General features: G+C 40.5%; 1 protein-coding gene across 2 annotated transcripts in view; it reads left to right on the top strand.

The window, feature by feature from the left end:
- Nucleotides 1-2,279: 2,279 nt before the first annotated feature.
- Nucleotides 2,280-12,585, top strand: part of rragd (ras-related GTP binding D) — a 48,150-nt gene continuing 37,844 nt past the window's right edge. Inside the window, exons 1-4 of one of the 2 annotated variants that reach the window (XM_037746618.1) lie at nucleotides 2,280-2,920; nucleotides 7,988-8,283; nucleotides 10,630-10,829; nucleotides 12,330-12,444. In XM_037746618.1, coding sequence (XP_037602546.1) covers nucleotides 2,788-2,920; nucleotides 7,988-8,283; nucleotides 10,630-10,829; nucleotides 12,330-12,444 — 744 coding nt within the window. In that variant the 5' untranslated portion in view covers nucleotides 2,280-2,787. The remainder of the gene's footprint in view (nucleotides 2,921-7,987; nucleotides 8,284-10,629; nucleotides 10,830-12,329; nucleotides 12,445-12,585) is intronic. The other variant, XM_037746617.1, reaches the window with a different exon arrangement.

Raw genomic sequence — 12,585 nt, forward strand, 5'->3', positions numbered from 1 at the left:
AGATGACGCTGGCTGTGTTCAGGTCCTACGTGTGTTTTGAATATTCTTCACATTTCAGCAACAAGGCAATTCAAAGTGACTTACATTATAAAAGTACATTAAAATACAATTAAAAACAGTCATTAAAGCTTCAGTAGGCAGTATATTTTTGGCATCATTGGGCAAAAATTCCATAATTACCTTTCAGCATATTGTAATTTAAGTGTTCTGAGAGAAAACTAGACTTCTGCTCCTCCTCATGGCTCTGTTTTCAGGCTTTAAAAAAATCTAGCCTGTGACGGGAGACTTTGGCCAATCACAGGTCATTTCAGAGAGAGAGGCTGTGCTCCGGTCATGTGACCGGAACTTGGCGTTCCTGATTTTACAATGGCTGCCGGGTCACAAACTTTCTCATTTTACAGCTAAACCGTGCACTACAAAATGATTCTGAGAACATCTGAGGAGAGAAATAGACATTACAGTAACAGAATATTGATTCATATTTGATCAGCGCTGCCTAGTTTGACCGTTTGGTCGGAGTTCGTGAGTGATTGACAGCCGGTTCTCATAGACAGCAGCTGGACAGCAGACCTCAGATCAGCTCTTACTACTTGTTTTCCTCCGGTCTGTGAAATCTTGCAGATGCCGTTAGGAGCACCGGAGGACACAGAGGAACATGATTTTTTTCAGGTTACCTGTTTCATGCACTACTGTCATGATTTAGCCAACTTTTTTTATAAAAATAACTTTTTTAATCATATTTGCTCCAATCTCGCCTACTGCTGCTTTAAATATCCAATAGCACTGGCAGTCATTGATCTGAGGACAAGTCCGTTTAATTAAAATCTCGTGCAAAACATGGTCAAATAATTTACTGCAAAAAATGTGGAAACAATTTAATCAAGTTTAAGCACCACTTCAGGCAATGTTATCATCTTTTATCAGCTATGATACAATTTATAAACTAATTATTTCATAATACACAAACTAAAGATAAAATAACAGCAATTATAAGATTAGAATTAGTAAAAAAAAAAATTGATTATCATTTCATTTAATTGTTTTGTTGGTTAAAAGTAAAATAACTATTAACTAAGTTTAACTAACTATCAATTTACCATTTATAAATGATGGTTATTATTAAGTGTTACCATTTTTTTTTAAGGTTGAAAAATATGTTTGTCGTAGTAACATTTAGTTTAGTGTGAAACTGCTCATTGAACTACATCTCTTGTCTGAGACAATATACGTCACCAACAGCTAGCTAGCTAACGTAGCTATGACCAGGAACAGATGAACGTTATCTGACCTGATGTGTTTTATCAGTGACTCCTGGTCTTTTTATCAGTCAGGAAGAGAAAGAAGGATCAGACCCGCTGCTGGTGTGGGTTCATCCCAGCAGGAAACACACAGACATCGTAGCTTCAGAGAGAGAGATGTCACTACCACACTTTAGGATGTGTCGTCTTTCTAATCACGTATTTATGATACTTCAACAGTTTTACTACAAATTGAGACTTTCCTGACTTCTAAAAATATCTTTTAAATTGATAAACATCATACAGTATGTGTGACTCGTGGAGCAACTCAAACTGGATAAAAAAATATTTAACGGCGGTACTACAACTTCTGTGTCCGTCACGTGATGCCATTGAGCCCAAAAATACTTTTTCCCATAAGACGTACATTGGGAAAGAGACGTCTGTAACTTAACCAATAATTTATTTTGAGGTGAATCAACTCCCCAGTATGAACACTCTAATAGTCCTTATTTAAATCATCAGGTCCTAAAAGTTGTAAAACTCACTAATCAAGTTCCTCCGTTCATGTGAATGAGACCCAGACCGAGGCTGGAGCGCCAAGCCGTGATGACGGCGTGACGTTGGGAGCCCGTGATGGAGTCATGTGAACGAGCGGGCGCTACTGCGCATGTGCCCAAGATCCGAGTACTTTTCCAGGCGGAAGTGGAGCCATTTAGGCTTCTTGCTCCACTGAGCAACTTTCATAGGAATGAACGGGGCCTCCGCCTGCCTGCCTTCACTCACACACCGTGCTCGTTCTCACTCGCTCTCTTGCTCCACCTCTCACGTGCATGCGTGGACACTACACACTGCAGAAGACGGGAGTCTGATGCAGGACAACACAGTATCAGCATTGATTCATGGAGAGACCTTCGTCTGGTCAGCTAACATTACTGCCAAGCAGCTGAAATATAGAGTGATATTGTGCTTTTAGCTGACGTGTGTCGCCTCACTGTTTTGACCGATGCTCGTTCATGTCTATGTAGAGCGAGCACAAGCGCGCGCACGAGCAACAGGACGCTGACTTTTGTTGAGTTAACGGCCACAGGTGTCACTGTTAACAAAACATTTCTGATTCTTACAAACAGTCCCTATAATACATCCATCGGCTTGTACCCTGTGACAAGTTGCCCCTCTCTCCCCTATTTTCATTCAGAGTGTTATTGAACTATCTCTTATATCATTATTTTTGGTAACCTAGCAAACTGTTTAAAAGCCTGTCTGGTTCTCTTGTATTTATTTGAATATAAATCTATTAATTTGAGACCTATTTTCTCATTACATGTTGCCATGGCAGGCCACTTGCTTTTATCTCATCCATAAAGCCAACAGAAATAGCCGGAGCCCTCAGTGCTGCTGCAGTGAGCCGGACTGGAGGCAGTGGGGGGCAAAGTTCACAAGCATGGCTCTCAAGTATCAGGTGACAATGTGGGAAAGTTGGACATCACAAGCTGCTTAAATCCAAACCCCCAAACAAGACGACAGACAAGGAGGAGAAGAAGTCAGCATGACAAGTGAGAGGGTTTCAGCGCCGAGCGAGGAGGAGGAGGAGGAGGAGGAGGACGCGGCATTGGGATATTACGACGACGAAGATGACCTGGAGGCGTTTTCAGACACCGAGCTGGGCTGTGAGGACGGAGGTAGGCGGATATTTAGCGTTAGCTTTAGGAAGGTCACAGACAGGCAGGGAGCCGGGGGGAGAACAGGGGGGGAGACCTCGGCTCTGCTCAGTGTAACCTTACTGCTCCTAACTTGAGCTAGCCCGGTCCTGGGTTAGCTCACTGAAGCTACTTTCTCTACTCTGTAAAATAACATTTCCCTCTTCGTCATTTTGTAACTTAACTGTTAGTGGGCGTCATTTCAGAGATGACAGCTGCAACATTAGGTAGTTGGGATTCTTGCAGAGTTATGGTTCCTGCTTATTGAGTTGAAGCTAGCTGTGTGTCAACTCTCTCTAAGCTACAGGCTGTTGGATATGTGGTACATAAAAGCCTGTGTTGTACTTATGGATTTTGATATCCAAACTATATGGTTAGAGCTATTTTATTTCTGTGGGGTAAAACACTGTAAGCTAACGAATAGTAATTCACATGTTGGGAGCAATTATTTCTCATGTCCAAGGTTATAACAGCAGCAGTTTAAAGGGGACAAATGCTCATTTTCAAGTTAATACTGTTATTTTGGGGTTTGACTAGAACATGTTTACATGCTTTAATGTTTAAAAAACACATTGGTTGTGTCCGAAATTCCACACTAACATGCTATTTTAGTACGCTGAAACAGTATGTGAGATATTTTAACATGTCTGAAACCTTAGTATGAAACCAATAGCATGCGGAATGCATTCTATTTCTGGAGAAATATTACAGTATGCAACGCTGGACACTACGGTGGCATAAATATCCCAGAACGCAATGTAGTAGTGATGACTACGTTCATATCGGACATGGACGGACAGCTCTGCAACTTAAATAACGCTTCAATTTAACTGTAAGTAAAAGATTTCTCTTTGCTCGGCGTAATATATATTTTAAATTAATTCAGACTTCAATTCTCACAAACAGTCGTTTTGGTCACATGAGGTTGGCACAGGTTACCATGGTTACACATCTTCAACCGACGAGGAGGCTCTCAGGAAGTGACGACGTAAATTGCTGCTCAGTTTGTCCAAAAGGACACAATACTACTGTTTATTCACACAAAAGTATGTTGAACAATAGTCCACATATTGAGTATATAGTGCATAATATGCGATTTCGGACGAAGCCATTGTTTTTCTCATCCTGTCTGCCTGAATATCTCTGTATTCACCCTCTGTCTGAAACGCTCCGTTTTAGCGCCTGTCTCTTTAAGACCCCCTCCTGAAAAGGCCCAGTCTGCTCTTATTGGCTTGCGAGAAAAATATGGTGCACCTTTGCAAAGGTAGTTCTCAAGCTGTGGGCGGTATATATCAAAGAATGTATATTGTTAAGAAGTGAAAGTCAGGTGTTCAATCCATTGCAACATCAGCGCCCAGCAGCAGAGCTACGCTTCCGCCATTTTGAACTGAAAGTGACTACCGGACGCCAGTAAAACGTCCTCCTACAAAGTGGTGTACAAAAGTAAAACTAAATAATTTCTATTGTATTGTCATAATGTTAATGTCTCTACCGAAATGTCCAGTGTTGAACAATAAAATATGATAAATATAATAGGCATTTTCAGTCCAAAATGGCAGCAGCAGGAGTTTCGTCTCTTTGCTTCTGTACTCTTTGATTCAACTGACAAAATGAGAGTTGACTCTGGGATTTCAAATCATGTTTTGCGGGGGGCAGCCCTAAACTTAAGACACATGATAACCTCGGGCTGTATATGGAGGGAGATGGTAATCCCTGATTTGGTGAAGTGAAGTGAAGATACTGGTATCATATGAAACTAGAAAACCTAAGGAATCCATTGGTATTGGTATATGTCATACTAGCTTGCCGCGAACGAGGCTAAATAGTAGGGATGCAACGATCCGACTTTTTCAGCCCCGATAGCGATACCTGGGCTTTGGGTATCGACTGATACCGAGTACCGATCTGATACCAGTGTTTAATTAATCAGCTGTATGCCTCACTGTGTGGAAGTGACTGGATCATTCTTTTATGTGTAAGGCAACATCAGGCTCGACTTAAACATTACTTTCCTAACTTTGCAGAACAAAATGTAACAAATAAATACATAGATATGTAGGGATTTGGTGTAGGGAACAGGTTTGGTTATTAGCTAATAATTCATAGAATAATTATTATTAATAAGAATTATCAATAAACATTAATAATGAACGGGGCACCACCCTGGAATCAGGGATAACCAAAACGTTAAGTCTCAAAAGATTGTTCACTCCAAATGCCAGTATTTAAACACTACTTTACATTTAGGAGATAAGCAAAACACAAAAGCAAGAGAATGTGTGTGTGTGTGTGTGTGTGTGTGTGTGTGTATGGGTGTGTGTCTAGGTGTGAATGGGAGTGTCTGTGTGTGGAGGAGGAGCAAGAGGAAGCCCGAGGTGGACGTCACCATGTAAGTGGTTACGTCACGTAAGGGGGTTGCTCTAATGTTACAGACCACGCACAAACGGGACGTGAGTCCCACGTGTCGGTAAAATAGGAATGTGTGTGAGCCTATATGTGAGTAGGAGTGTCTGTCTACAGATATAAATTTACTGAAGTTATTTATTATTAAAATAATAAATTGTACACCAGCAACTGTAAGCCTTTTTGATTCAGCAACAATTTGGTCAAAACTTAAACAGGAACTCAAATTTCAGTTTTGAAAATTGAGAAAGCAAGCATATTTGCACACTCCCATGTTGATAAGAGTATTCAATAATTGACAAATCTCCTTTTAAGGTACATTTTGAACAGATAAAAAATGTGCAATTCATTTCCAATTAATCGCGATTAACTATGGACAATCATGCGATTAATTGTGATTAACTATTCGAATGGACTGACAGCCCTTTCAGATGACTATTGGTGCATCTGTATCTTTTTGAGCAGGGTGAACAATTTTCCAGTAAGTCATTGGGACTGTGTACAGAAGCTGGTGCTGGCTTGGCTTTCTGTGAGACAGAGTATCAGCAGTGGTGGCCTGGAGGTTAGAGAAGTGGGTTGCCGGTTTGGTGCCACCACTGAGCAGGGCCCTTAACCCCCAGTAGCTTCAGTTGGGGTGTTAGTGGCAGGTCAGACTGTGATTTTACTGGACCAATTCCAGATGTGACTGAATGTTAGGTTGACATGTTGTCGGAACATGGCGGTAATCAAGAGTGCTTATAGCAGTTGTTCTCAATTTTTGAGGCCAGGGACAACCTTAGAGGGGAGAACATTTTCCAAGCACCCCCTCATACATGTAATCGTAACACAGATTAAGCATATGCTTACAACCATTAGTACTCTTAATGCCAGTGGGAACAATTTGTATTCTAAAACTTTCAACCTAGATACCTCAGACCTGTTTGATAGTGATAAACAGAAACACACGCTCGTTGCACCCTGAGTGACGTGACTGATTCATGACAGATTGACCTGATGTGTCACAATCATATCAGAGTTTCTATTGGCCCAAAGCTAACATGGGTGGGAGTAATGGACACAATATGCTTATTTTATTGGCGCAAATGGTCTCGTCCCACTTTGAGTCACTGGTTAATAGTATCAAACAGCCACACTCAAAGGTGAGGTGATAGACCTGCTTTAAATGAGAGGGGTAAAACGTGATATTGTTTAAATATGGGCATAACACTGCATATTGTCAGACAGTCTTTACAGTCAAAGTGTTGCACTCATTTAAACATACTAAAAGTGACAGAAAAAAGTGTGTCAAGAATGAAAAAAAGGGGGCTTAAGCAGAAAGTTCAAATCCTGCTTACTTGTTCACGTCCTCTCATGAGACACATCGCTGCATAAAGTGTGAATGTTGGATTGTTGGTGTCGGAAAGTTACAGACATTTTCTGTCACAGCCATAGACTTCCCCCTAGGTTGACTGCTTCAGAGGTGCAGATGGGCGCGCCCAAAGCAGTCAACCTGACTTCCAGTCAGGAAGTGGCAGAGAGGGGTGCATTGACATGAGTGGCTTTTTATCATATGTGTATTTAAATAGCTGTAAACTCAAGGGCCTTCAAATCTGCAGTTCTTTATGTCCACACTGGAATACAATGAGAATAGTGTACTTGTATTGAGAGGGAGTCAGCTGGAGTTGAGACACAATGGGAGCTATTGTTTTACCAAACACTGAGTTATTGACTTGTTCACTGTACGTTGACTGAAGGTTCATCATTTGATGGCTTACAGAGTATGTGAGTGACCTCCTCAGTCTTTTACAGCAGAAAGTCTTTTTGTTAGAATGGACTTGACATTCCTCAACATGGAGCATTCAAGGACACCGTGTCAAAGCAAGAATGTGACACACACACACACACACACACACACACACACACACATTTGTCTTACTGTAGTACTAGTACATCTGCTTGGGGGATAGGAAACTCCAATGCACTCCATCCATGTTCATTTATAGGGGGAAGAGTATTTTGGTACACTAGTTTTTAGTACTACTGTATATGTGGAATATCAACACAGTCTCACGACAGTTTGTGAACTAGTCAAAGAATTTAATCAATTTGATTCGTGTTCATAGAATTTCCCTTTTTTTTCGTGACACTCAGAACGACTTACAACAACGTACTTTTTGTTTGTTTTCCTATGAATGTCCAGCAACATGTGATGCACCCCGACCTCCTCCCTGCTTAGCGTTCCCTGCACATCATACTTCCGGGTTCACAATTACGTGGATTACATACAAACTGGTCAAAAATGTCGTGCTGATCATCAGGGAAAAAAAAGGGAAATTTCTGTCTATATACACAAATCAATACATTCAATTTTGTGACTATTTCTGAAACTGCTCTGCGACTGGGCTGGGAATATTTAGAGCTACATGATGTAGTTATTTTTTTAGCAAAAGTGTTGAATATTAAACTTCATCTTTAAATATTTGCTTGGATGCTCTTTTTTTAGCAACCCCCTGCTCCACAGTCACACAAACTCAAACCTAAAAGCTGCCCAGCACAACAATACCCATCTGTTGGCTATCAATTTAAGTTAGTTTTTAAACATGTGTTGTTGTTATGGGTGGTTGCCTAATTTAGACCTAACGTAGTGCCTCTGCTCTCTTTGTGTAGTGTTGGGCTTCAGTGATTCTCTGAATGGAGAGGTCAAACCTCGTATCCTGTTGATGGGCCTGAGGAGGAGTGGGAAGTCCTCCATCCAGAAGGTGGTTTTCCATAAAATGTCACCTAATGAGACCCTGTTCCTGGAGAGCACCAATAAGATCTGCAGAGAGGACGTCTCCAGCAGCTCCTTCGTCAGCTTCCAGATCTGGGACTTCCCCGGCCAGATCGACTTCTTCGACCCCACCTTTGACTACGAAATGATCTTCCGAGGCACCGGAGCGCTAATCTTTGTCATCGACTCACAGGTCAGTCCATAAGAACAAAAAATAGTCCTTTATAATGTTGACCCTATTCAAGTGACATTGTTATCACAAAAGTAATAAATCAGCAGTGTATACAGTGAGGTGAACCGGGTGACAACCAGAGATCGATGCTCATGTTAGCATCCATGGCAGGTGGAAGACCAGGAGGGGGGAGCTGACAGATGAGTAGGGATTAGGGCTGCACGATTATGGCCAAAATGATAATCACCATTATTTGGATCAATATTGAGATTATGATTATTTATCATGATTATTCATTGATTTCTGGGACAAAATAAATAAATAAACAGTTTTCACTTCCATGTTGTGCTACATTCTACTTAATGTAGCAAAATAAGACTGGTCCTTATTCACAGTGCGTCTCCTAGAAGCAAAATATAAAAAGAAATTGTACCTAAACTTTTTGCCTCAAATTAAATCAACAGAGCACTGCTTTCACTTTGTGCTACATTCCTGCTACATAACAAATCTTTGTATCAAAATAAGACTTAAAACTAGAAGTGCAATCGGAGAGCGCAGACCTCCGCCAAGGCAAGTTTCATCAGTTACACTGTGCATGTCTTAAAGCCTGTGGTGTTAATGCACAGGCTGAGTGAAGTTATTAAAAAAAATCCCAAAGCCAGATCATGATCCGGATCGTCACACCCCACCCCTCCAAAAAATGTCATTCAAATCCAACGCAGACTTTTGGAGTATTCCTCCAAACGGACAAACCAACAAACAAACACACAAACAAATCAACGGCGGTGAAAACATAACTTCCTTCCTAGGCCTTCAGCCTTAGTGGTGGTAATAAGGTTCTTCTTCACCAAAATTCAGTGCGAGTTTACTCTGTGGACTGCAGCCGCAACATTCAGTAAAGTTTATCCGAGGCTGCCGCTATAGGGCGCACATGCAGCGGCATGACAGCTCCTTAAACGTGAAGTCAAAACATCTGGATCACCCCCCCTGAGTTTTCTATTCTCCTGCAGCAGGCAGTGCTGCTGTTAGCATTTGAACCTTATTCATCACTTCCTAGAGTAGGAATACTCAACTTGTATTGCCCCACTTTTATAAAATGACACCAGGCTAGGGGATGCGGGGGATCCTCCCCAGTCACCTTTTTTTGTTAAACAATCTCTATTAGTCTATTTTGATGTTTTTTATGCACTCTGGTACCTTATTTACATTAAAAGTACGAAAAAATGTGAATCAGTTTATTTTCATTGTAAATTAGAAAATGGTCACTGTATCGGGCCGTAAGTTGAGTATCATTGTTGTAGAGTCTTTTCTGGTACAGTGACCAGGACATAGACTCCAGGAAATGGTCTGGCACATAGCCCCCGATAAAATCCAACCGTGTTATTTTTACCCTTCTTTTTGTATGGATTAAACTAATCAAAAATATAATTTAGTGAGCTTTAGAGGTGCTGGATGTCGGGTGAGGTTAGTTTCTTTTTGGATATTTATTTGTTTTTCTACGCATTGCTTTTTCCTGGCTTATATTTTTGCATTTTGAAGGGAGGACTTTGAACCATTTTTATTGGTTGGATTTACATTAAAGAAGAATATGGAGGACCACAACGGTCACAGAAATAGTAATAATGCATTTAATTAATAATAACTAATTGTACAATAAAAATAGGCATTAATAAATGTGTTTACAAATTAATTTATAAATCTATGAATAAATGGACTCAATTACAAAGTATTTGACATTTTAATGGGCAATGAAAAGAAGTATTATAAAAAGTATTTTGTCACGGAAAGGCTAAATGTAGAAGCAAAATGACTTAGCAAATCTAATACGTGTAGGAAAAGCAGCAGTTGGTACCGATGGATTCATCAGATTTTCTTGTTTCATATGATATCAGTATCTTCACTCTAGCTTTAAAACTGAGCCCGCTACAACCTAAAAATCACAAGTTGCGTTAATACATTTAAGAAACTAGTGGCGTTAAAACAAATTTGCACTAACATGTTGTTATCAGGGTAACTTTGACAGCCATTCTTAATACCCATCCCTACAGATGAGGATGCCCTTCACAGAAACAACCATGTCAAGGACCAATGGCATTCTTGTTGCTTAGACTAAAAGATGGAGGTGGTCTTGCTACCTCTTCTCAAGCAGTGCACAAAAATTTCCATGTTAACTTGAATTCCAAAGTGTCACTGTTTCTAAATGACCTTAAACATATCTTCAACATGTCTGTATTGACATGTCTTGTTCCTTATCAGCTGGGACTGAAGAACCCAGGAAAACGTTTGTAGTTTCAAACCAATAACTTAACAGCATGTGGTATTAAGTAGGTAAGGTAAGCTGTGAATCATTCCTCTTCATCATGATAGGATGATTATGTGGAGGCTCTGAGTAGACTGCATCTCACAGTGACCAGGGCCTACAAAGTCAACCCGGAAATCAACTTCGAGGTGTTCATTCACAAAGTGGACGGCCTGTCAGACGACCATAAGATCGAGAAGCAGAGGGACATTCACAAACGAGCCAACGATGACCTCGCAGATGCAGGCCTGGAACAAATACACCTGAGGTGGGCTTTACCTTTACCTTTACCTGTTTTTGGTTTCACAGTTTGTATGGATTGAATAGATACTGTAATACAAGCAGAGTGCTCATTAATATCCTCTGCTGCTGTGTTTCAACAAGTACGTGGTTTAGCCCCTCCACACACACGGAGCGGAGCAGAAGACACACAGGTGAAGTGAAGATAACGTCAACGGTACCAGTTACCGATGCGTTGCGATGCGATGCGTTGCGATGCGATGCGTTGCGATGCGATGCGTTGCGATGCGATGCGTTGCGATGCGATGCGATGCGATGCGATGCGATGCGTTGCGATGCGATGCGTTGCGATGCGATGCGATGCGTTGCGATGCGATACGTTGCGATACGTTACGATACGTTACGTTAAGTTGCTCTAATTAATTTGGCATGAAGTTAACAAACTAAGGTTGGGTGACATGTTAAAATTTTCCAACCGGCCACCTATATATTTACCAACTGTGGTTTGGTCAAAATAAACCCTTAATTCATAGAGTTAGATGTGAAAATATGACGGCTCTACATGCTGTTTCCCCCCCCGCTGTCTCTCTTTATCTCCACACTTCATTTAAGCGCTGTACCAGCTGTCTGCTATGCAGCAGCTCTCACTTGTTCTTCGGAGGCAGACCATTAAATTAGCAAAATAAAATGAAAAAAATTGCCCGAAAAAAGCATTGCTGATAGTCGATATATCCGTCCAATCGCCCACCAGTCATAATTTAGCTTGAATGAAAACTCAACTCCTGGCTTTTGCCTCTGGTGTTCTTCACCACTGTTATGGATGAAGGAAATAATGGGAGTAACTGGCGAACCAGCTTTAAAAGTGACGTATTTTCTTTTTAAATAAGTTCTGTGAGGTGGATCTAATTCATGCCAATGTGAAGAGTGGTTCATGGGGATTTCAAAAAGTGACTATTTGGAAAAGTATCTGATACATATTCAAAGAAACTTTAAATTGTTAAATTTGAGGATGGTATTTGGTATGGTTGTAGGTGGTAGAATGTGTTTAATTGGGTTAGCCTAAATCTTAATTTTGCCAATTTAAGACTGTCTTTAGACAAAGTTCTTGACCAGCTGCTTGTGCTTAGAGAGACGGTATTTAACATTTGAGATTTTTTTTTTAAAACATCAATATAGAAAAATATGTCTATATTCCTCAAAGTAAGGTTTCACGAAAAGTATTGTGTTGGTATCAGTACTGAAAGTTTGGTATGATATCTGAACTAGTACCGAACATTTTCAAATGATATCCAGCAGAAAACAGGATGATTTCTGTCCGACTATATCTACTCAATATGCTTCTCCTTACATTTTCTACAGGAATTGTAATGTTGGAATTGTAATATGATCTAGAACTGTGTGTGAAATGCTAAATCTTTTAATTGGTGACTGTTCTGTTGTTTTCTGTCCAAATCTGTACAAAGCTATTGTGAAGTATTTTGTTAGTGAAATTTATTGTGACTCCAGTTTTTCTCCCTGATATCTGCAGCTTCTATTTAACCAGTATATACCATCACTCCATATTCGAGGCTTTCAGTAAAGTGGTCCAGAAGCTTATTCCACAGCTACCCACGCTGGAGAACCTGCTCAACATCTTCATATCTGTGAGTAATCCAACCGATGAACTGAATCTATCTGAAAACAAAGAAATCATTTATTCAAATCTACTGGAAACCTCACACCAGTGCGCTGCTGTATTTCCCCCCACATTTTAATAACGAAGTTCTTCTTGTTCTATACAATCC

The sequence above is a fragment of the Sebastes umbrosus genome, chromosome 16 (assembly GCF_015220745.1).
Source record: "Sebastes umbrosus isolate fSebUmb1 chromosome 16, fSebUmb1.pri, whole genome shotgun sequence".
Classification (NCBI taxonomy): domain Eukaryota; kingdom Metazoa; phylum Chordata; class Actinopteri; order Perciformes; family Sebastidae; genus Sebastes; species Sebastes umbrosus.